The sequence below is a fragment of the Sander vitreus genome, chromosome 18 (genome assembly GCF_031162955.1).
Source record: "Sander vitreus isolate 19-12246 chromosome 18, sanVit1, whole genome shotgun sequence".
NCBI lineage: Eukaryota > Metazoa > Chordata > Actinopteri > Perciformes > Percidae > Sander > Sander vitreus.
Genome location: NC_135872.1, coordinates 24,221,397 through 24,248,038, shown reverse-complemented (window position 1 = coordinate 24,248,038; position 26,642 = coordinate 24,221,397). Strand labels below are relative to the sequence as shown.

Below are 26,642 nucleotides of genomic sequence, written 5' to 3'. Positions count from 1 at the left end.
ATAATGTGTTCAACAACAAGACAAGCTAGCTATCCAGCCGTATCATTGTACCCAAATCAAAAACGACTTTCAAGAACAAATGATACGCCATGTGTAATGTTGGCCGCAGCCTGAAGTAGCAGGCTGAACAGCAACAATCGCGATGAAACAAAGTCAGTTCAGAAGGGCAGAGTGACTTGTGGTGTTCAGAGGACGAGGCACTGAAGGACTACAGTCAGTGTTGTAAATTACATTTACAAATTTAGATTTTCTTTTTCATGTAATGTAGCACATTGATTTAGAACGGTAAACAACCAGTTTCACCAGAACTTGTTAGGAGGTGTCCTGTATCCCTTTTTAATGGACAACCTTGCAACCAATCAGAATTAAGTATTCACCAGAGACCACAATATGTGGTATCTAGTAAGATGGTAGTCACACAACTGGTGAATGAGCTAGTGACCATGAAGCATAAATGAAATAACTAATTCCTATGCTATGCTTCATCAACAGTTTCACTGGAATAAATACCAGACATATAACACACTCTGTTTTACCTTGGCTTTCTAAAATTCCTGCGTTTCTTCAGGACCTTGAAACAGGAAGATATCCTGAAGTAACGTCTCAGGTTCACCACCTGGTAGATGATGGGGTTGTACATGGCTGAAGACTTGGCCAGCAGCGTGGGAATGACAGACACAGGGATGGGCACCGAGTCCGGCTCACCAAACGCTGACACCACTGACACCACTGCATAAGGGATCCAGGCTATCAAGAAGCCTGCACAGATCAGCATTGCCACCTGGGAGAGGATACAAAGCAATATTCGGATATTTAACAAAATGTCTCTATGAGTATACCGAAATGTCTTCTTTTCTCTACTTAGAAGCCTTTCCTCTAACCTTTCACCCACCTTTGTGAGTTTTATCTCAAGGCTGTGGCTGTTTCTGATGCGGGCGTCAAAGTTTGAAATCTCCTTTGCAGAGGACTTGACTTTGAAGATAATCATGACATAAGAGAAGACGATGATGCCTGTGGGAAGGATGAGACAGAAGAACAGGATGGCCATGACGAAGCTTTGGCCGGACACAGAGGCCTGTGCCAGCCACCAGTCCAATGTGCAGGAGGTCCCGAAGGGCTCCGGGGCGTAGTTTCCCCAACCAATCAGAGGCATAGTGGCCCAGAAAGCTGCATACACCCACACAAAGACCAGGCCCAGGAAGACATGGTGGCGTTGAAGCCATGTGCCTAAGAGTGAAAAAAAGACAAGAAGAATGATGGACTAGTGGTGAGAGACAATAGAAACCTAATTTAACTTAAATTGCATCTGTTGAATGCAACGCTTCAATTAGGCTGGTTGATAATGTACAACATTTTCTATGTTTTTGAAAGATAATTTAAAGAAGCAGATGGTTTGAAGGAAATTAACCCGGGAGGGGTTTCAGTTTTGTGTGCCTGTTTCTGCTGCTTTTGTTGAGTGCAGTTGCATGAGAATGGTGTGTCTCTGAACTATAAACAGTTTCAGTAAACTTGTTAGTGGTTGGGATTACTCACTCTCGTGTAAGAGATCATTTCTGTTGAACAGGAGTCAAACTGAAATTAAAATGTATTTTGTGTAATTTGGTCAAAATTGTAATTAGCAAAACTAATGTGTCTTTTGACAGCCCTACAATAATGTTGTTATTTTGATTGGTGCAATATCTGGGCAAAAGCACTATATAATATCACTTTAATGCCAACCGCTGCTTGGCTTAATGCCACTGGTAGTTAACCAGCTAGAGGAGTGAAGTCATTAGCTGTTGCTAAGTCCCATCTGGGATTTGAGTACTTCTCTTACTCTGTGTTGTGATCTGAATCATACAGTAATTTAAGAAGTGCTGTGGTTACAGAACTACTTGTTGGTGTGAGTTTTAAAAGTCTGGTCATTTGCAGTCAACACAATTGGACCCATAAAAGTGGGAAAGCTAACGCTAGCTAGACCCTCCTTTTTATAATGTGGAACACAAAACAATGTGCAGGAGCTTGATAATAGCACTCAGCAGGTGTTTAAATGCAATAAAACGCATAAGGTGTAATAGTAATCAAAGTTAAAGTTAGCATGCTAAACTAACAAGTTGCCACTGTCCAAGTGGAAGCTTGTTAGCCTAGCTTGCTAGATTACAATTGTTTGGATCACCCCAAATGTTGAATGTAAGGGAACACACCTAACACAACACACACATAGTGGCCCGCATACCATACAAGTAAACCCGGAAGCTTAGAAACGTTTTGGCATACATGCTCCTGTTGAGCAATTCTATTGAACTGAATAGGCGCCATTTTTTCTGATCCAGTATCTAGTTATTATACATCCATGTCACATCCATGTAGCATCTCCTAGCATTCATACCACTCAGATGTCAGTCAACCACTGCCATGGAAGCTCCCACCCAGAGGATTGAGGCTTAAGAAAATCATTTGTTTTGTCATTTTGACTTTAAATTAACAGCTGTTGGTTTTAATGTGATATACAGTATGAACAGACACTTAAAAGAAGATGTAATGTCTGTGAGTATCTGCAATTGACAATGCCCAAGACAGGCCAAAACATGTACTGCACATAAGCATAACACTTACAACCCTTAATTGATGATCATGGCCACTCATATAGGAATCGGAAGACCCCCGAAGGTCCTTGAGGAAGTTCTAGGATTCATTTTATTCTATCTGGTAGTCAATTATATAAATATCTAAGAATAAATATTCCAGTCATGGGTTTGGGTCTGCATTGACAGTTGCTAATTTTTTATTTTTATTTATTTTTTATTTTGCAGAAACATACTGTACTGATACTGTATTACATACGTACATCTTGTTATTCATATTTCTTCACACTAGCACAAAAGACAAGACATGCAAAAAATTTAAATTAAAATCAAAATAAATAAATAGACACAAAACAACAAAACAAACAGATCAAACAACAAATAAATGCACTCAGATAACACTTTTGTCGTAGTCCCTAACATTAATGTAAAAATGTATAAAATCAAATTCTCCATGAGATTGCCACATCTTCAAAAAGTCAGAGGTTCTGTCTTTACTCTTATAATAAATGCTGTCCATAACAAAGTAGCTTGAGAGTTCATTCCACCAGTGGACTATTGCTGGGGGTTTTGAAGCCTTCCATTTTAAAGCTATGCATTTCCTAGCCGCCATCAAAGCAAGATCTATGTACATACTTTCATATTTATTCCACTTGTCAGACATATTAATTCCCAAAAGACGTAAATGAGATGAAAGGGGAACAGATACATTTAAACACAAATATCAACTTGGTAACAAATTTCCAAAATAACGAAAGTTGTTAACATTACCAAAGTATATGAAAAAAAGTACCTTTATATTTCTTACAACACCAGCAGAGGAATGATTGCCATCATGCCTTATTTGAAAATATCTAAACAAATGGGAAGAAGGAACTCCATATTTCTGCTGAAGCTCAATGAATGAAAGAAAAATCCCATTTTCAAACAAATATGAAATTTCCATTTATACTTTTTTTTACTAGTTATCTCAAGACACTTTACAGATAGAGTAGGTCTAGACCACACTCTATAATTTACAAAGACCCAACAACAATTCTTCAGGCCACCAGAGTCATATGGTAAATACAAAACACACACCCAGACACGTGCGGATTTGTTATTCCAAATAAAGGAAGAGATAAGACTTTGTATCCTTTTAAAAAAGATTTTGAAATATGTATAAAAATTTTGGCAAAATAGACATTTTAACTATGTTTACTTTCCCCATAAGTGAAATGGGTAGTTGGCCAATTCTTTTGAATTCCTCTCATACTTTATTAATTACTGGAAGCTAATTTTTACACCAATTCCAATTGAATTGATTCTTGAGTAGAGTACACTCAAAATTGGAAATTGGCATTATCTCAGTTTTCTCCAATTTAACTTTGTAACCTGATAACTTCCCAACATTTTCAAACAAAGATAACAAAAATGGAATTGATTTCACTGGGTCATGAAGGTACAACAAAATATCGTCTGCATACAAAGATATGAGGTGCTCCTCCATCCCAATTTCAACACCATGATATGATCATGAGCTCTAATTGATGCAGCTTAAGACTCGATAACAATAGCAAACAATGCAGGTGACAGTGGGCAACTTGAAAGTACAAAGGGTTTAGAGTAGTTGGAATTAGTTTTAACAACCGCCACAGGGCACTGTAAAGAATGTGTATCCAATGACAGAACTTAAAACCAAAATTAAATCTTCTGAGAACAAACTTAAAGGAGAACTCCAGGCAATTTTTACATTAATCGTGATCGCTATACGTATGTGAGTACTGTCGATAGCAAAAAAAACGAGCCGAATCGGTGGTAGCCACTCGGAGCTGCTGCAGCTAATGCTGAGAGCTCCCAGTTAGCTAAAACAGCTGTTTTGGGGGCATAACATAAAGAGTGCCTTTGTGCCTCTTAACAGAAACAAAATGCAATTAAAATGTCTGTGCAACATGAACAGGGCCCTTACATAACAACAAGATGCGTTTTCAACTCAGACATTGTTTAAATTCACCTACCCTGTTAGCTGATCGCTGCCGTCTGGGATGAGTGAGTGTGTTCAGCCAGGCTTCGGTAATAATCATCAAGCAGCAGTTCGCTGTGTATTTGTAGCATATATATCCATTTTGTGTGCGATCCATCTGGCGTTGGTGAATATAGGAGTCTCTGCGGTGGTGAACTGTGTATTAGTTGCGTTAGCCGGGCTAGCAGGCCCGACCGGCATCCTTCTACTTCCTCCCTGCCTTCCTCGCCTGCCGCAGCTGACAACAATCCACAGGCGCCCGCTGGTCTGGTGGATGTCCTCCAGAGGACAGTTCATGCTTTCGCGGCAACATTTTGAAGTTTAGTCCCCCCTCAAAAATAGGTAATTGAGCACTGTAGTGGTTATGATCATATCAGTGACAATAAGGGCTTTCCGACCGGAGGGATTTTTGCAGTTTTTAGAACTAAACGTTCCTAGAACACTTTTTTTGTCGTGTTCCGACAGGAAAAATTTAGGGATTTTTAAGTTCCTCTGGCCGCAGTAGCGTACTTTTTTAGCTCCTACTTCAGAGCAGAGTCTTTTCCCTTTTCCTAGGTGTACTTGATTGGTCGAACTTATAAGTCACGCCCACTGCCAACTCGGAACTTGCAGACAGAGCAACAACCAACAACGAGACATTTTTTACAATTTTCACCATCTTATTCATCATTAAATTCACTTCTGACAACGTTTTAGGCGAGAAATTAACTGTTTAGATTTCGAATGTAGGCAGTCTTGCGCAAATTGATGCCGAATTGAGAATTTGCTTCAAAGTTTTCAGAGTTGAGAAGCTCCATGAAGTGAGGCGACAGCCAGCAAGTGCCTGCCCCGGCCTCTAGCTCGTCGCTCGGCCAGTCTTGCTCAGAGACCTCGCTGTAAGCTGGAGGTCTCTCAGACCGCTCTCGTAAATAAGAGGCTTTTATTTCGCCGTTGACGGTTCGTTTGTTTAAATATCACAACACATGTCCATCATAAGATTAACGGGAACCTGTGGTTAACTGTCTTTTCGGAGTTAAACTCCACAAGCGTGTCCTGCGGCTCGCCGGCCGTCACACACACACACACAGACACACACATCCACAGCGCAGCAGGCAGAGGCGGGGTCTGTTATAATAAAGCCCCGTCTGTGTTGAGCAAAACATTACGTGAATTACTACGAGAATGGACTGCGGAACTCAGAAAAGTGGACTGATGCGGAGGTGCAGGCACTGCTGGCCATTTACGGCCTCCTCCATGCTGCTTTGTTGTTGTTGTTGTATGTGGCGCTAAGGTCTAGTGACGATGCTATAAAGACCGTTGCCATGCTTGCGTCACTCCCTTACCCCTCCTACAGTGGGGCAAAAAAGTATTTAGTCAGCCACCAATTGTGCAAGTTCTCCCACTTAAAAAGATGAGAGAGTCCTGTAATTTCCATCATAGGTACACTTCAACTATGAGAGACAAAATGAGAAAAAGAAATCCAGAAAATCACATTGTAGGATTTTTAATGAATTTATTTGCAAATTCCTTGGGAAAATAAGTATTTGGTCACCTACAAACAAGCAAGATTTCTGACTCTCACAGACCTGTAACTTCTTTAAGAGGCTCCTCTGTCCTCCACTCATTACCTGTATTAATGACACCTGTTTGAACTTGTTATCAGTATAAAAGACACCTGTTCACAACCTCAAACAGTCACACTCAAAACTCCACTATGGCCAAGACCAATGAGCTGTCAAAGGACACCAGAAACAAAATTGTAGACCTGCAACAGGCTGGGAAGACTGAATCTGCTATAGGTAAGCAGCTTGGTGTGAAGAAATCAACTATGGGAAAAATTATAAGAAAATGGAATAGACATACAAGACCACTAATAATGTCCCTCGATCTGGGGCTCCACGCAAGATCTCACCTCGTGGGGTCAAAATGATCACAAGAACGGTGAGCAAAAATCCCAGAACCACACGGGGGGACCTAGTGAATGACCTGCAGAGAGCTGGGACCAAAGTAACAAAGGCTACCATCAGTAACACACTACGCTGCCAGGGACTCAAATCCTGCAGTGCCAGACGTGTCCCCCTGCTTAAGCCAGTACATGTCCAGGCCCGTCTGGAGTTTGCTAGGGAGCATTTGGATGATCCAGAAGAGGATTGGGAGAATGTCATATGGTCAGATGAAACCAAAATAGAACTTTTTGGTAAAAACTCAACTCGTCGTGTTTGGAGGGGAAAGAATGCTGAGTTGCATCCAAAGAACACCATACCTACTGTGAAGCATGGGGGTGGAAACATCATGCTTTGGGGCTGTTTTTCTGCAAAGGGACCAGGACGACTGACCCGTGTAAAGGAAAGAATGAATGGGGCCATGTATCGTGAGATTTAGAGTGAAAACCTCCTTCCATCAGCAAGGGCATTGAAGACGAAACGTGGCTGGGTCTTTCAGCATGACAATGATCCCAAACACACCGCCCGGGCAACGAAGGAGTGGCTTCGTAAGAAGCATTTCAAGGTCCTGGAGTGGCCTAGCCAGTCTCCAGATCTCAACCCCATAGAATATGGGTTGAAAGTTGAAAGTCCGTGTTGCCCAGCGACAAAACATCACTGCTCTAGAGGAGATCTGCATGGAGGAATGGGCCAAAATACCAGCAACAGTGTGTGAAAACCTTGTGAAAACTTACAGAAAACGTTTGACCTCTGTCATTGCCAAAAAGGGTATATAACAAAGTATTGAGATGAACTTTTGTTATTGACCAAATACTTATTTTCCACCATAATTTGCAAATAAATTCAATAAAAATCCTACAATGTGATTTTCTGGATTTTTTTTCTCATTTTGTCTCTCATAGTTGAAGTGTACCTATGATGAAAATTACAGGCCTCTCTCATCTTTTTAAGTGGGAGAACTTGCACAATCGGTGGCTGACTAAATACTTGTTTTGCCCCACTGTACCAGACCCTATGGCCACTTGGCCAGTGGGAATGCAAACGGAAAAAAAGATTTTTGGGGAGAGTAGTTCTTAACACTGCTTAGAAGTGTACTTTTCCTCTAAAAAGTACAAGTACTATCCGGTCGGAAAGCACCTTATGTAACTACATGGAAACGGGCCAAATTATGTCTGTTCCTTGTAAAGCAACAGCGTTACAGAAGGCTAGCTGTAGTCTTGCACTGAAGTCCCTTGGGAATTCAGTTGTAGCAGGAAAAGGTAAACAGCAGTGTGCAGATCGGAGCATAGTGTGTGAAGAGTGAAGAGCGGAGGTGTTCACAAGGGAAGCAGCTTGGAGTAATGTAGTTAACTATGGAGCTAGAGCTAGCATTCTGTAACGCTGTTACTTTACAAGGAACAGACATAATTTTGCCCGTTTCCATGTAGTTACATAGTCACTGATATGATCATAACCACTACAGTGCTCAATTACCTATTTTTGAGGGGGGAATAAACTTCCACCAGACCAGAGGGCGCCTGTGGATTGTTGTCGGCCGCGGCAGGCGGGGAAGGCGGGGAGGAAGTAGAAGGATGCCGGTCAGGCCTGCTAGCCCGGCTAATGCAACTCAATGAACATTTCTAAATACGCTTTCATGTAAGATGTAAATTCCTCTTTTGAGAGTAACATAATATTAAATCTCCATGGCTTGGAATTTGGTGCTAGCTTTTCAAATTCTATTTCACAAATCAGAGCAGAGTGGTCTGAAAGAATCCTAGCGTAGTAAGAGCAGTTTATAATTTTTGAAAGATAATTAACTGGGATAAATAAAAAATCTATTCTTGAATAAGAATCATGCTCATGAGAGTAGAAGGAGAACGCTTTCTCCTCTGGGTGAAGCGTTCTCCATACTTCATAGAGTCCTACATTTTGTGTATTGTTTACCAAAAATCTTGACATATTAGATAATGCATATTTATTTTGAGATGATCTATCCAATTTTGCGTCCAGTACACGAAATATTGGAATTTCATAGTGGATAATATATAGATCATTAATGAATTTGGGTAAAAATATTAATGATAATAGAGAATCAAACCACCATATAGACTACCTGGCCAGCTTATCTAACATAACATAAGTATACTCAATATTAGAATGTTAGCCCAAGAAACAAACAGCAACAATTTTAATAAAAACTAAAACAAAAAAGAAGAAAGAAAGCTGGCAGTGCTTACATTAGTCTGAACACGAGAAAGAGATCCATATATGGACATTTCACACTTTTAGATCCCGGAGGGATGGTTTGATTACCTGCTCTTAATAGGACATTGCCTCTTTAGCGTTAGTGAATGTCATCGTAGTCTCTTGATGAGTAACTATCAGCTTGCATGGCTGCAGGAGGCCGCATTTCACTCTCATCTCTATTGAGGACCGGTGCGGTGCGCGATATTCACACATTGCTGCGGCCCGAGTTTGTCCGCACCAAACATTTCCCTCAGAAAGTTGTGCATGAAGGCAGTCAGTTGTCCTCCTTTGGTGCCGCTAGGGATCCCGATGATGCGAACATTAAATTTACGGCTGTGGTCTTCGATTTGTTGGATCTTTTCTCTCAATGAGATGTTTCCTAATTGTAGATTGGCATATTTCTTCTCCATTTCAGTCAGCCGATGGTTATCTGTAACTGCTTCCTCTACCACCCGCAGTTTGGAAGATGTGTCCTTTATAACTTCTTGTAAAGAGTCTAGCGATTGCTTTTAGTTTTAAATCAAATGCCATACCAATCTCCTCTCGAATAACATCTCTTATAATCACGGTGGGCTCTGTGCGATCCGTAACTAGTGAGTACATGGCAGAATTGCTCCGCAAATTGTGATCTGTCCCCGACATTAAGTGTTTAAATTGCAATATGCAATATGCAATTCAGGACATTGTGTAGTCTTGATTAAAGGGACGGTCAAAAGTACAAACTTTTATCAGAGGATGGAGCGACTGAGACGTGTTCACTTCATGCCGCCGGAACAGGAAGTCTTTTTTGTTGCTAATTTTTATTAAAAATTGAAAAAATACATTGTCACGTGGTGGTACATGGAATTCAAATGTTTAGGGGGAAATAAAGGAATAATCTTGAAACCCTGACGTACCGTATCTGAGATGGCAGATCTTGAGGTACCGGTCCAGACTGACCACGGTCATCGTGATGAGGCTCCCACAACCAAAGAAGAAGCCTGCCCAGCCATAGAAGCGACAACCTTCCCAGCCGAATAACCAGCGGTGGGATAAACTAGACACAACGAAAAAGGGTTTTCCTGCCACTGCAGGGAGAGAGAAGGGGAAGCATACAAGGAGATGAAGAAGGAAGAAGATAAAAGAACAAGAAGCATGAAACAGGAATGAGAAAGAAAGGAATGGGAGTTGGTGGAAGTAGGGTTGAAATAAGAGAAAGGGGTAGACAGAGAAAAGAGAGTAAACAGAAAATGATTAGATTATGTCAGGGTGAGCAGTGTGCCCTTTTAGTAGTCTACTTGTTAGCCTACACATCTTAAGAGCCGTTTTGAGTCGTTCACATAATCATAAAATGAAATGCTTATTCTTTAACTTTTACCATGTCCATTTCTCTACCACAGAACCATACAGGACCCGGATTTACTCTGTTATGCGTAGTTTTTTTGCAGCTAGTAAAACTGAAGTAAGAATTAATGGAGTTTTGATTATCGATAGCTCAAATCGATATCGATAGCTGTTGAGCGATCGCAACCTCCTCCTCCTGTCATTCTATTTCCAAAGCACGCAGCTCCTCTTCTGAAAACTCTGGTTCGTAGAGGTATGGTTCTGGATCTTGACTGTCTGAGAAGTCATCCTCTTCGTCTCTCACAAAATGTTCATCGTCATTCACTGTCTACTGTAGGAAAAATAGCCAGTTAATATTCATGTCGGTATGTTGACGGAAGTTGGGGGTTTTCAGGTGCTGCATAATATCTCTGCGCCCAAGTAGCAGTGCTTTGCCTGTGCTTCCACCCAATATAGTCCCAAATCAATGTCTGCCTAGGAAATCGTCTTGTCTTAATCTGCATTGCTATTTGTACTCGTTGTGAATACGCAGGCCACAAGAAGTAGTTATAGGTTGTTGTTTTGTTTTGTTTTGTTTTGTTGGCTCACTTTTAATCACAACATGCTAACCGGCAACAAAGGATTGCATTCACTATGCTAAGCTAAGCTAGCGGCGGCGCTGCCGGACTAAGACAATGCATGCACTGAGACAAAAATGCATTTGCCCACCTATATATATATAGAGGAGACGGTAAATAACCCTATTTCAACAAACATATACTGTATATATATATATATACATATATATATATATATATATATATATATATATATACTACTACTACTACTACTACTACTACTGTGTAGTGGTGTAGACAACAAAAGCCCCTTTCTCTTATCCCAGTATATTCAAAGGATAAAAATCAAGAATACATGTGACAGCTGCTGTGGCATCTTGTGACTCATTACCGGACATCATAAAAGGGAAGTGACAAATGAAAGGAAAATGTTTGGACTGCTGATTGTTGACATAAACACAACGCATTACAAATATTTTTTTGTACTAAAGCTTCCTTGGTATGGAGTTTTATTCCTATCTTTATTCAAGAGCGCATTCTTTCAATTCTCATTGATTTTACGTTCAGATTTTGTAATAATTTTCCTCAAAACCTTGCTTTCACACCACTGCTTGCGCTTAGATTTGCTCTGCTTGTGCTCAAACTTTCTGCTTGGACTCAGCTACGTTGTTGCTAGGACAGATTTCCTGCTCTCATCTTTGGCCCTTTTCCTCGCACTCAGGCTGCTTCTGAGTTTGCAAGCGCGCTTGCAAATCTTCTCGTCTCGGATTTCTCCTGCGGTCTCGGATTTTTTGTGTTACCTTGTCAAAATTCCCCAACCAATAGAATGCCAGTTGTAGTGCTGACCAATGAAATGATCCCTGCCCCATTGAGGATGTGTTCGCTTTACGTTAGAACGTCCGTTGCAAACAGCTGCTCTGTAACCGAGTTTATTTACCATCACCGTCCATTGCTTTATTATTAGTATATGTCAACAATGTGCACAGAATGGTCAACGCTCTTTCACCTGCACCCATCAAGAAATGGGAGAAAGATTTGAAGTGGGGTTACGTCCACAACTCTGAGGGTGAGTAACATAAATTAAGCACATAGCATATGGCGCTAGCATATAGCCTAGCTTGATGTCCGTAAACAAATAGATTTTCTTTATTGTTTAGCTAGATTGAACGACATGACGGACAGTATGTGTATATGTGATGACCCCACTTTGTATTTTTTCCTCGTTTGGTTAACCATGTTTCTGGGGATTTGGCTAATTTCAGACATGTTAGAGCCAATAGTAAAACCTAAACTGTAATATAACTGAAACACAAAAGAAACTGGATTGTTTGTGTCAGTTTTTGCATCACTGTTGTGTGTTTTTCAGGTATTGTTCTAAATTCTTATAACATTAGTATAAAAATAATACAATTCATATCAGTCTGTATAGAAAGTTTTAAGTACAATTTCACTACTGTAATAAAACACTATTTAAAATAGAAGTTATTTATTTTTACCCTAACGAAATCAATACAAAGTATTTTGTTTCAGTTTCTCTTCTTCCATGTGTGACTGAAGTACCCCTGTTGAGCTGCATCACAGCTGCACCGTGTGCATGGACCAGTGTTGTACAACCACACTACTGTGTTGTTCCAGTCAGTACATTACTCCCAACTCAAAATCCTATTGGTTCCCCCTGTACTCACCTGTGTGCAGAGGGCAGGCATCAGTGGCACAAACAAAGAACATTGGCAAGTCTGATAATAATGTAATTGTAAAAAATAGGGTTAGGAACTAACCAACGCCTGCATAGTCTATATCGACAACGTTCCACTTCCGGGATTGTTCAAGTGCCACTGGAAATTCCGCCGGAAATTCCGCCGGATGTCCCTAACCTTCCACTTTCTTTGTATTGGCATTCTGATATCCGGTCGATTTATGCGGACTATGGTTAACTGCTTCTCAGATCTCTGCAGGGTAAATCCAGACAGCTAGATCTGTCCAATCTGAGTTTTCTGTTGCATGACTAAAACAACTTTTGAACCTACAAATGTTCCACCAAAACAAGTTCTTTCCCGAGGCTATTTTGCAGAGGCATCGTCATTGTGTCCGGGGCTAAGCGCTTCCCAAGACTATTGTGAATGGTTTAAAGAAATGCCAATAAACCAGAGCATGTTTTTCCTGTCCTGAAAATGCCGGCTCTATATTTACAAAGGCGTCGTTTTGGCTCTGGTAATTACCTCTGCTGCAGGCTTAACGGAAGAGCAAATGAGTCCCCCCATTCTGTGTTCATACTTTTTAGGTAGAATATCAGTGCAACATTCCTGAACAGGCTTTGTTAAAGGGGCTTCTGGTTGTTGTAGTGTGCGTCAGATGATGGCCTTCTACCTAGAGAGCTGGATAAGCCATGATCCATGTGGCATGGCATGGCCAAGACACACAAAAGAGATAAACATCAAAACCTCTCGAGGCAAGATGACAGCATGAGACATTAGAACTTCTTGGAATCACTGAAAACCCAGCGGGGCAAGCACACACGGTTGCTCACATGTTTGGAGGCTTGATCAGTCATTGTAATAACAGAAAAGAAACTTTCAGCTCTACAAATCAGGCAGTTATTTAGTTTGCCCTGTGGCCAGCCGCCTGGTTTGGCAACCATGGCTGTTTTTGGTCTTCCAACTCATGTGGAAAGGATTATTGCGTAAATGGAAAATATGTACAGAGATGAAATTTGGCATCTATTTTAGGCTCTGAACCTATCACTCCCAGCAAACATGAACAGTTTGTTTGGGGAGTTTGGTGTATTCTACCTCCTCACATTACTTAGGGGTTGCTCCATTTTTTGGAGTCCTTTTATTTTCAAGATTTACTCCAGGGTTTCTTTTACATTTTCATTCAATTGGGGAAGATTTTCCACCAATGTATGCAATATTATGGAAAAAAAAACAAAAAAACATCCACACCAATATACATTTAACAGTGTAATTAGATTTAATTGAGGGGCAAAAACTGTACAGTAACTTCATTCCAAGATGCTATACAATACACTTCCACCAAAGATTGTAAAAGGAATACAGCAGTTAAGTTTTTCATCAGGTCATGTGCATGCAGGTCACAAATTGATACTGTTTCAAACAGCTAAAGCTAACCTGGACTTGTATAATAAAGACACGTAGCTGCTAAAGGTTAACCTAGCCGGTAACATTATTCCCCCTGTCTTGTTCTCCCTATGTATTGCGTTCCACGTGAGAATGAGACTAGCTTGCACAGATGAGTGCATGTCTTTCGTACTTCTAGATGGGTTTGTGCTGTGTTAAACTGACTCACCCAGAATCTGCATGGTTTCGCGTCTGAAGATGGCTGCTGTCAATCAGCTAACAACGGCCACTTCTCTAAAGACACTGAAGTGATATCATAACAATACTCATTTTTAAAAGCAAAAGGCTACATCATTTCCTAGCCACAGCTTTTTTATTGTTGAAAATATTACTCAAACAGGGATATATTGTGCAGTTGTTCTGTGGGGTCTATGATATCTGCTTGTGACACAAGGGGAAATGTCAACAAATGTGCTCTAGGGGGCAAATACACCGCAAATTCTATTGAAAGATCACAATACATCAGAATCAGCTGTGAACACAGTTGACTCTGTCTTTGTGTTGGTTTTATTTGTGTTACAGGGTTAGTACAAATCCTCTGGTTCCTATTAATATGCATACTAAATTCTAATGGTAATCTACCCAGTAGATGTCAAGATGACTTGCTCCGGACCAAAGTGTTATGTGGACACAGGCCAACCGAAGCAATCAGCTTAGTGACCTTATCATCTTTAGGTCCCATGGGGCAAAAACTAATTTCAATAATGGGAACTATTCATAATCTTAATGTATTCAGCTGCTCTTGTTCCGCATTGTTCTGTGCACTTCATCAAGGTTATTGTCAGCTACAACTATCACTATTACTTTAATTTATCCTTATCAGTGTTTTGGTCTTGAAAAGGCTGCAACATGATTGGAGATATAATTGTCAGTTTTCAACGCTTTAAGAGACTAGACTTTCGTTTGGTATATCATCATTTCATGATAATAAGAGCCCCATGTCGTTGTAAGCATGCAAGGTGAAAAACATGTAATTACATAATTTCAGTTACATAAAGTCTGAAAATACCTATTGATACTCATTTAATAAAAAAATAAATAACTTTCCAATTGGACATATGTTAATATATGTGTAAGGTATTATATGCATTTATGGTATGTCACATACATATTTTTAATATGTATGTATATTGCATTACATCTATTGCCGGAAGAGGCTACTGGTAAAGAAGAATCAAGAAGCGAGTGAACAGCAGAAGCAGCTACTGCAGTGTGAGGCGATAGGACAAGATGCCACACAGTTGTATATATCCTGGCTGCGGTTTAAAAGCAATAGATGTTGTGCTCTGTGCGTGATGTTGCGGGATCTCGCGCGGTAGCAGCTGAGAGGAGTTTCCATCAGGCAAGTGTTATTTAAATATACTTCTGGTGTAGTTACAAACTTTCTAATGCCTCATTTTATAAGTACAGAAACTATTTGTACTACTGTAGAAGTTTGGTATCATTCTTAGTGGGATAATTTACGAGATACAAACGTGGATCCATTAGCGCCTGCACTAAGCTAACGCTAACTCGACCAACGTTATAACAAGGGAAAAAAGCTTATGGCGGGTTGTTTGGCTCGAGGTCAAGGTGCAAAGCAGCCTAGGGTGAAATTACTCTGAACCATCACTTAAAGAGCGTGCGCCTAGCAAATCCGCCATTATAATAGCAATCCGCCATAGAACAAGCGCGCCTGCTTTTAAAGGGAATGTGAGATAACGCTCTGATTGGTTTATTGCACGTTACGCCCAAACCACACCTATGAGTAATGTAGCTACTTCAGACCAACCCATTTTTAGATTTGCGTCGTGGACAAGTCATTTATCCGGTATAATAGCAACAGCGCCCGAGATCCGCCCACAAAGCTACTTGCCTTTGGCGTTTGATACTTAAAATAGGGCCCTTCATCTCTAATCACCTCATCACAAAGATCTGTCTTTAGAATAACAAGCAGGAAAAGCACTCGTTAGAAGCATGATTCTGGAAGATTATACAATGCTGTTTATTTACTCTTTTCCATTGTTGTTACAGCATGAATACACTACAAGGATGAACTATGCCAAGAATATTGTGTGTGCCAAGTGCTGAACAAGAAGAAAAGAAAAGACAAGAGAGTAGACATGAAAGCAGTTAGAGAGGGCATTAAAGACGATCATCATTATGATTTTAACCATTTAGGAGCCACTTGCAATCACAGCATGCAAAAGCCAAGAGTCAGAAAATGACTGGGTAGTGGGAAAAGGTGGATGCAATCAACAGAGGAACATTTAAAGGAGAATTCCGGTCTATTTCAACCCGTAGCTCTGTTGTTTGTAAATTAGGAGTACTGTCAGTAGCGAGAAAAATGAAAACAATCGTTGCTGCCTACACCGAGTTATCCTCCTGCTAGATTTTGCACCCAACAGGCTTAAACAGGGCTTAAACATGGCAAGTTTTAAACGTGTTTTTAGCCTCTAAACATGTTCGAAATGCCATTACAAGTGCTTAACCATGTGCAGTTATTCCTTCCAAGGGAACACAGCGAATATGAATGCAGTAGATGTGACAGAAAGGCATAAAAGTTGTGTTAATCCATACCTCTGTTGATTTCCTGTTGTCCGGTGAAGTCCACACTAGTCAATTGCCGATCTCAAACAATCCAATATTCCAAAAAGCATTTTTTTCCACACAAAAAACGATTTGCCGAGGTTCTCTCCATAGCAGTGACTATGTATCAACAGGCTGTAACCTGACACCACAGTGGAGCGAGCAGCAAATTGCGGCAACCAAATGAAGGGATATGAGCTTGAGCTTTCACCGTCTACCCCTCCGCAACCGGGAGATTTTACAGTTGTGGCTGGTTGCATGTGATGCGGGTACATGATGCTCGTGTGGATACTGTATCGCAATGACCACTGAGGAAGAAAGCCTGTGCTGTAAGGAATGGTATCTCATACAGCCTGGTCTGGATGGGTCCCCAGATAACGGACATTGTTTCGCCCACACAGAGAGGTTTCCCCATCTGATCTATAAGGATGTTCTGGAAGCGTTTTTTTTTTTGTCCCGAAAGTAAATTGGAAGAAGCGGCCTAAACCGGACGGACCTGATCACCAGCTGTCTAATGAGTGAGTACAACAGGCTTTCGTGACTCTGTCCTAGCTCAGGTATTTGCTTTTTGTTGTAAATACACATTCAAAACACACCCCTTCAGATTAGCTTTCCACATACAATAATCTTACATTTCTCACCTGTTTTTAATTGCTTCTAAATATGCTTGTTGTATGTGTTGGTTTTATTGCTTATCTGTTTTTAATGTGCTATATGTGCTGGTTTTTACTGTAAAGTGTCTTTGACTACGATGAAAAGCTCTCTATAAATGAAATGTATTATTATTTATTATGAATAAATGCGTCACTTGTTTAGTGAAATAACCAAAGCTCGCCCTTCCTCCCCCCCAGCCAATGCAGACTCGTGGCCTACCGGGTGATTCTGGAGTGGGTTCTGAGAGGAGAGCACCTTGGCGTGGCACCAGAAGAAGCCTAGCTGTGTTATAGCAGTGATCAGACAACAGTACCCCTCCCCCACTGGAAGTTACACGGGATTCAAAGAGGCAGAGGACATATTCTGAGTCTAATAATATGATTTCTAGTAATACTTGGTATTGCCATTACTAGGAATAAACAAAGCAATTGCACAGTTATATTAGGAAAAAGTAAGAATAAATAAATTGTAAGAATAAGTACATTGTATAATATATTGCTGCACCTGTCTGTTATCAGTGGTTTTATAATATAACAGTACACATTACATTTGTGCTTTTTTGTCTTTACAACAAAAAGGAAATTACAATATCACAATCTAGACGCAATCAATGTAAAGTATGTACAGTGCAGTGTGTGGTTTTATACATAATCATGCTGCAACATAGTCTGAAGTGTACAAAGAAAAAATAGTTCAGTACTCTTTTCCTAGGCCTAGAACATGCTCATATAATGTGACCTGGCTTGAGCAACCAGTTCACTCATATCCGGCCGTGGAACTGGGGCTATGTTACAAAGCAGTCGCCTTCTTCTCTGTCCATGACGGGGTAAAGACTCGGAGAAGACTATGGTCCTGTCTTCTCTCCTCCTTCAGACACGCTCCATCAGGTCATCGTGGAAGGCCTGAGTTGTACGTTCATACATGGGCTTTGCCACCCATTGCTGAGACTGCCGCGAGTAAACAACTTTGTGCTTTGGTGGTGTTTAGTCCAGCATCACAATGAAATATAAAAACTGACTATGTAGTATGCGATGAGTGTCTTTACATAAGAAATAATGGCATACTGCAAATAACTGCTAGCCTATAAAACTCATTTGTCATAGTCCCAAACATTACCATATTCTAGTCCTGAAATACATTCTAATCATCAACATTCCCATCCGGAACATTGTCTTATATCAAAGAAAATACATTCCACTCACTTGTGACACATCTTCACTGGCTGTGCAGGGGACAGTCAAAGATGGACTAGATGCAGAAGCACTTAGGTCCTACAATTCACAAAAAAAGGATGAAACTCCAACCATGTCTGAGATGTCCGTTTGTAGTTACAACATGATTATGACATTTACAAGAATTATCTCAACAAAGCTAACTCTAATATAAAGAACAAAAAGAAAAGGTATTAAACTCACTTGAGACAGATGTCCACTGGCTGTGTGGGGGGCATTGAAAGATGGGCTAGATGCAGTGGCAGCCTGGTCCTTCAATTCACAACATAAAGTAATATAAATAACCTTGTAATAACAATATAGGAAAATGATTGTAATAGCAAATTAACATTCAAAATGGTTAAATAATTAAAACAACTTACTGTTTGTTGCTGTAAAAGAGGGAGTGCAAGATAGGCTATGCCAGATGATGAAGGCTTTGAACGTTGTTGTGGGGTTTTTGTCTGTGGACTTGAAAGAACTATTTTGAAACTGGCTGGATGACCAGATTTGCTTGACGCCTTCTTGGGAGTTGACTGTGGCATTGCAGCTAATTCTGTCTCTATGTCACTGGATGTTGTCCCCTAAATAAGTAAGAAGGAGAAATAACATTGTAGTCAGACTCAATGGGCCAAAACAGTAACATTTAGGATGCATCTATCATAATCAGTGTTGGGTGTAAGGCAGTTACAGTAATATATTCATTTTTGCTGTAACGCAGTAATATAACTCATTACTAATTACATGTCGGTAATATCATATGCGGGATACTATCTCAGTAACGGTAGTTACAACATTTAGTGGTGTTTTTTTTTTCAAGAATTCACCAACACCGCGAAACATTTCTTCACAGGAAAACAAGTGAGAATTACTTCAGCCTTGGAAAGTATAAATCATAAAGACGTTACCTCCAATTTGTGTGCAGCTGGTCTTTTCGCTTTTGGAATGGCATTTGCCTTCAGATACCGGGACTTGACGCTCTTTTCGGTGAAGTCGTCCTCATCAAAATGTTCGCTGCAAACACGGTAATCTCTCTCACGTAATGTTCGCAAGGGAGTTTGCACATCAAGCTGAAGTGCAACCAGTCACAACTGTAAAATCTCCCGGTTTTCTGAGGGGTAGACGGTGAAAGCTCAAGCTCAAATATCACTTCATTTGGTTGCCGCAATTTGGAAAGGCACAAACTCCGCCGTTGCTAGGTTACCTAGCTGTTGAACTCTTGAACTGCAGCTCTGCTCGCTCCACTGTGGTGTCAGGTTACAGCCTGTTGATACATAGTCATTACTATGGAGAGAACCTCTGCAAATCGTTTTTTGTGTGGAAAAAATGCTTTTTGGAATATTGGATTGTATGAGATCGGCAATTGACTAGTGTGGACTTCACCGGACAACAGGAAATCAACAGAGGTATGGATTAACACAACCTTTATGCCTTTCTGTCACATCTACTGCAGTCAAATTCACTGTGTTCCCTTGGAAGGAATAACTGCACATGGCTAAGCACTTGTAATGGCATTTCGAACATGATTAGAGGCTTAAAACACGTTTAAAACTTGCCCTGTTTAAGCCCTGTTTAAGCCTGTTGGGTGCTAACGCTAGCAGGAGGTTTACACGGTTTAGGCAGCACCGATTGTTTTCGTTTTTCTCGCTACTGACCGTACTCCTAATTTACAAACAACAGAGCTACGGGTTGAAATCGACCGGAATTCTCCTTTAAGGTTAGAGCTCTACAAACACACAACTGCATTTTATATTCTTTAATATTATTCTAATCATTATTTAATACAAGAAATGAAATGCTTATGAGTCAAACACTGAAAGCCTATTTATTGGATGTTATATGCTTGTGTATGCTACATGTTATCAAACAGTTCCCTTTTTACCATAGACTTCTGGGTCTAAAATGTGAAGCCAATGTGGAAGTGCCTTAAAGCTGCATTCTATCTTATGTTCAGCAGGGGGCGCCTCCACTGGTTGCAAAAAGAAGTCCGTTTAAGCCTATTTCTCACTTGATTTATTACCTCAGTATACATTTTCATAATGGGTTTATGCAATCAACAGCATCCAAAGTGATCACCCATGTCTGCATGATTGCATGGTTGAAATTGAAAAGTAGCATTTAAGACATACATTGATGAAATGTCATCATACATATATTATGGGCCTATTATTGGCAGCAGCCTTAAACATTGTAGTCTGTGCTAACAGTAATTCGTGCAGATAGCAGCTGCAGTGAAGCTCAGTGTGTTGAAAGAAATGTAAGGGTGATGGCTTTTGAAACGAAATTTGATGTACAGAATGATTAATCAAAGGATGTAAATGTTGCTTTTTACAAACTTATATTTTTAAAGCTGTCAAACTTTTTGGAAGAATATAATTTAATCAAATTAAATAATGGAGGGTAAGATTTGGCTGCCTTGCTGATTTAGTTGATCATTGTAACAAGATGTTCTCAACTTGTGGGATGACCCATTTTGGAATAAAACTCTTCTTTAGTTTTTCTCAATATGCGGTTACAAGGCATGTTTAATAACACTTATTTTACTGTGTATGTAGCTATGGGGCAAACACATGGGCTGATAAACTGGCTTCACTTCCTGGGCACTTGACTTTGGTTGACTTTGACTGTGTTTGCGGACCACACGTACAGTGTAAGGTAAAGATCATCAGATACCACTGATAGAAAATATAGAAATGAAATACAGATGAATATACAGATGAAATGCTGTCAAGTCAAGGGTGCCAGGGATTGGGTATCGTTCGGATTTTATCTATCGATTTCAATACCAATACTGCTTATCGATACCGATACTTATCGATACTACTAGCTATAATTTGGTGCAAAAAAATCAAGCCATGAAAAGCTTCAATACTTATTTTCATATTATTTTTTTGCAGAAATAAGTTAAATATGTTCATGTATACCTGTTTAATGAGGGAGGAGTAATCACTACAAATGTCTGGTCTTACAACTATAAACAATACAAACTTCACACAGCTCACTCTAAATTCAGCTTGCCACTAAAATAATAATAGCTGTTCCACCAAAGCCTTAAGGTGGACTGAGATGGTCATTAGCAAAACTGGGAGGAACACCTTGTCACTAAAATGAGAATAGCTTGTCCACCTTAAAGGGTAACTATTATATACCATTTTCAGAATTATACTTGCATTTTGTGTTTGTACTAGAACATGTTTTGCTTTAATGTTAAAAAAAACATTTTATTTTTCTCATACTGCCCATGGCTGCTGCACCTGCAGTCAACCTCTGTATGAGACACTCTGTAGGAGGGTTTGTCTCTTTAAGCCTCTACCGGATTTCACAAACGAGCATAATGGCGGCTCGTTCAGAATACGATCTCGTATTTTACGAAAATAGTTCACCGAAACGTGTTTCTGAAAACATTTTAAGTGAGAAGTAGGCCATACAGTTGCTGAATCTGTTTGTTTTTTTGATCAACAAAGGTCAGTTTAATAGATTTTCGTCCAATTTTGAGTTGGAGTTTTGAGTTTCAGTAAAGTGACCGGAATTTGAGGAGAAATGATCATCATTGGCCAAGATTACAGCTATGTCGCGTTAGCATGTAGCTACTACTACTAGTAGTTAGCAGTATCCTAATGTTAGATTGTAATGGAACAAAGCAGCACTTTCTACCGTCAAAATCGCAAATAAAGTCTTTTAAACCAGATACTACATAAACAAAAAATGTTTCAGGAGTAATGTGACCTGGAATTGTGGCGAATTTAACGACACTGGCAGCCAAGATGACATATTTTACTGCCGTTAGCGTGTAGTTACATGGGACAATGTTAACACCGCAATGGCTTAAAATAAAACACTCCAGTCCTGCCTACTTGGAGCAGATGACCAATCATAGAAGGCCGGCTTAGAGTTGCGTAAGACTTAGCCGAGAGTAGAAAAAACTTTTGAAACCGGAGCGTTCAGAATAGTTGGAAATCTGAACCTTTTAGCTCACAGGGATTTGTCTAAAATACGTTTACCTCATTATTTGAAAACACGTAAAAGCATAATGTGTCCCCTTTAAAGGTCAGCCCACCTTACGATAGTGAGCCTGGACCATTAGCTGGTCGCTAACGTCGGGGCTAACCCCCCTTACTTTAATTAGCCGGTGGAACTTGGCTTGATTCTTGAAGAGTTGTTGCATTTATTCACCGACAAATAGCCTAAACTATACACCCACTGCACTGCCACGTTCACAGTTATAACCTTACTGCTTAACATTGACCGCCGTCTCTCACACACACACACACACACACACACACACACACAGCACTGCTACGTTCACAGCTAACTGCTAACTTCACACTCTCCTCAAAAGAGGTTGCCACTTGTTGTGCATAGCCTAGTCTATATCCTCGATGTTCCACGTCCGGGATTGCTCCATTGCCGACAGAAATTCCACTGGATTTCACTCATTTAGGCCCAAGGTTGGACTGGGGTAAAAAATCAGCCCTGGACATTTGAGACCCAGAACAGCCCACCACAATTGGCCGGACACCAACCATCGTTGCACTCCCCTCAACACATATTCATATGAGCAGGGTTCAAAATAAACACCATTTACCAGCAAAATGCTGGTAAAATATGTTAGTGGCTGGTAAATTTGCTTGACTCACCAGCCAAAAAAAAGTATTTTTTTAACATTCACTAGCCATTTAGCTGGTGGACAAAAAGTTAATTTTCAACCCTGAATAACACCCCCAACTCACTGAGTCAAAAAGGCTGCCTGGCTCTTGATGGTTAGATGGCTAAAGGTTGAGGGTGGAGCATGGCTGTCATCAAGATGTCTTGTATAGTTAACAAGTGACAAGTCTGTAAATTAAGCTAAAGCTGCACTTTGTACACAGTATGCAGCTTGTGTTATAGTGGAATGTCGATACATCAGAAAGTAATAGTAGCAAGTTTACAAGTGCCTTAGCTTGCTAATACATAACTAACATTAGCTTACTAACAGCAGCAACTACCCACTGCGTAGATTACCAATGACTAGACATCCATGGTTAACGGAGGATAAATTCTACTGACGATGGCAAAAAACAAACATTTAGTTGGCATTAAAGGAATCGCACTAAGCGATGTTATGTTAATGTTAACGATGAATCCTCCAGGTTTGACATAGATTCTTCGGAACACAGAATGGGACCCAGAGCCTTCAGCTTCTCTTCAAAGTCGTCAGATTCATCTACCAACCCGTATAGAACTGGCTTAGCCTTGCACTAGTTCTTAATTACGCTGTTTTAGACTGCCGGGGGAGTTCCTTTGACACACTGAGCTCATCTCTCCTCTCTCTTTCCATTTGTGTGCATCCATGTCTCAGAAATGTTTGTTTCTAACTTAGCTCTGGGGAGCTTATTCCCTGGAGTCCTTATGTTTTTTTCGCCCAGCAGTTTTCGTTGGATTAGAGTGGCACCTAAATCATGGTTGCAGCTGTCGCCGTGGTCCTGCTCCCTGCTATGCCCTGCTACACCCTGTTACGCTCTGCAGTGCCCTGCTATGCCCTGCTACGTCCTGCTATGCCCTGCTACATCCTGCTATGCCCTGCAGTGCCCTGCTACACCCTGTTACGCCCTGCTACGCCATTAACTACTACAACTACTATTTCTAGTCATAGTTCCATTATCTTTATTGTGACTATTATTGCCACTGTTCATCACACCCCCAACCGGCACCGTCAGACACCTAGAGCCAAGAGCCTGGGTCTGTCTGAGGTTTGTCCCTGAAAGGAAGTTTTTCCTCGCCACTGCTGCATTGCATGCTTGCTCTTGGGGGAATTATTGGAATTGTTGGGTCTTTGTTAATTATAGAGTGTTGTCTAGATCTACTCTATCTGTAAAATGTCTTGAGATAACTCTTGTTATGATTTGATACTATAAATAAAATTGGTTAGTAACTGGTTAGTAGTCCTTACCTAGCTACTGCGCATGTGTGACTCCCAACAAAGATGAAACAGAAGTGAGATGCCTTACTCGATAGCTTAAACAGAGAGCTCAACCCAAAGGGTGAAAAGAGGAGCCACAGCAATGTGCAATACAACCAAAACATGGTGTTTTTTGAAAATTAAACCATGTAAACCTGTTCTGGTACAACCTTTAAATACAATTGTGAACCTGGAAATGAGCATAATATGAGCACTTTAAAAATTTTCACGATTTCATATCATCTACTGTCTCTACTAACATAAATGACTTAAATCCATCTATCCAGTATGTTTTTCCTCCACCAGTTGACCAAGTCAATCTGATATGCTTTACTTTCATTTTAACGTTTTTATGCAAAATGGTCTCATACATTTCTTTGACTCTTTGTGACATGTATTCTTTTGTACTATAGTAACTGCACACATAAGCCAGTACCTGATATGCCAAAGTCGAAGATGGCTAGATTAACAGTCATGAGCTCAGGAGGCTTCAACTTGGTTTTGCGTTTGATGGTCATATAAATGACATAGCCATTCCCTGTTGCAGACATGATTCCTGTAAGATAGAGAAAGAAAGAGAGAGGGTGATTAAGCATTTTCACTTTTTTTCATTTTTTTTCTACATCAATTTGAATGCATTATGGGTGCTCAAGTCTACTGTAAGTGGCAAAGCAAGAGGAACTATTTGCCCCTCTGTCAAACTTTTACTGGATTCCCAATCACAGGCACTCAACTTCGTATTTATGTGTCAAGTCAAACTGGAGTTGGAAAAATCTTATGTTAAATACCAGTAGTAAGGAACGGTTCGCAAGCAGACATGAAGTAAAGTGGTTACTGCCCGGGGCTTAAAAAGGAGACACCACAATTGGAGGGGGAGAGAAACTGATGTGCATAAGTGGCTCAAGCTCACAACAGTTCTCACCTAGACATCTAAACGTACTGGGACTTTGACATCTTGACACCTAAAGATATTAATATCCTAAAGCCTTCAAACTAATGGCTGAAGCCATTAATCAAAATGCCAAAATAAGAGGAGGAAAATACGTGTTTTTTTATTTTTTATTGCAGATCAACATTGGGTGCATACTGCACTGGTTCATTCAGGCAACATTAGTTTCCCATTTTCTTATTCATACAAAAACAACAATACAGCAGCAACCAAGAACATACAATTGGAATTATTTTTCTAAAATACATTAATGGTGAGGCACAGTAGCAATTAGAAATACCTACGTTAAGAGAATAAAGAGTAAACCAGGAGTCAAAAGAGGAAAGAAAAAAAAACTTTGAAATTTCCACTATTACAGTACAGTATTAATATTTGCGACCCCTCATCCCACACGTTCTTCCCTCAGCACCCTTAAATGTGTTCAAACACACTCCTCCCTGCATTCGTGAATCTAAGATGGAGGACTTCGCCCATTTTTCTTAGCCACATCTCAAATGAAGGCACAGCGTCAGACTTCCATAATCGCAATATACGTTTTTTAGCCAGTACAGTACCCAGATACACTGGCCATTTGTCCCTGCCAGAGTTCAAAGCAGTGTCATTTGTAGAATGGCCACAAGGGCTCCCATTGCTTGTTAAAGGCTTTTGAGTAGAAAACAAATACCAGAATGAATGGAGGTTAAGGCACGTCCTAAATTGGTGTGTGAATGTAGTAATTGCTTCTACTAACTCTTCAATAGAGATGTCCTTGTCTAGCTCCGCCACTGCTTCATTGCTAAGATGAGAGAGGTTCAGCTCTGAGAGAAATGAATTAATTACGTCTGGTTCATGATTACAGTTTGACTTGTACAGTTCTAAATAGAACTCCATAAAACATGTCTTTATTTCTTTTAGGTCAGTAAGAACCGTCCCATTGTCTGATTTTATAGCCTGAGAGGCTTGGGCCTTGCTCAACTGCTGTGCCAACAATTTCTGAGGTTTGTCTCCTATTTCAAATTGCATCTGTTTAATTCTGTTCATCTGCTTACAAACCTCAGCAGATAAAATTGTATTGTACTCATCTCTAAGGGAGACTATGGTATTCAATGTATGTGGATCTGCCGAGGTTTTGTAAGAATGCTTTAGTTGAGACAGATTCGTTTAGGTCCACTAACCTCTTTTCTGTTTGTTTCTTCCTGCCTGCTACATAGGATATAATGCTGCCTCTAAGCACTGCTTTGATTGATTCCCACAGTACTGAATCATCCACATCTCCATTGTCATTTGTAGCAATTATGTCAGCTAGGCTGCCAGACATAATTGCTACAAATGACACTGGAGATGCCTCTGCAGATCCATAGTCTCCCATAGAGATATTCCAAAAAATGTTTCTCTTTCAAAATTGTGTTATCAAATTTCCAGGTGAGTTCACCTCTATGTTACATCTAATGTCAAGTGACATGGGAGCATGATCACTTATCAAGATATTATGGTATTGTGTGGTCACCATACTGGAGATCACTTTAAAGTCCACCAGCTTGAAATCAATCCTAGAATAGGATTTCTGAACTGGAGAAAAAAAAGAGGAATCTCTTGTGTTGGGGTTATGTAG

General features: G+C 40.2%; 1 protein-coding gene across 1 annotated transcript in view; it reads right to left on the bottom strand.

The window, feature by feature from the left end:
• opn5 (opsin 5) overlaps positions 1-26,642 on the bottom strand; it is a 45,633-nt gene that overhangs the window by 4,355 nt on the left and 14,636 nt on the right. The window contains exons 2-5 of the mRNA XM_078275176.1: positions 24,539-24,658; positions 9,611-9,781; positions 893-1,227; positions 537-781 (exon numbers count right to left, since the gene is read on the bottom strand). Coding sequence (XP_078131302.1) covers positions 537-781; positions 893-1,227; positions 9,611-9,781; positions 24,539-24,658 — 871 coding nt within the window. The remainder of the gene's footprint in view (positions 1-536; positions 782-892; positions 1,228-9,610; positions 9,782-24,538; positions 24,659-26,642) is intronic.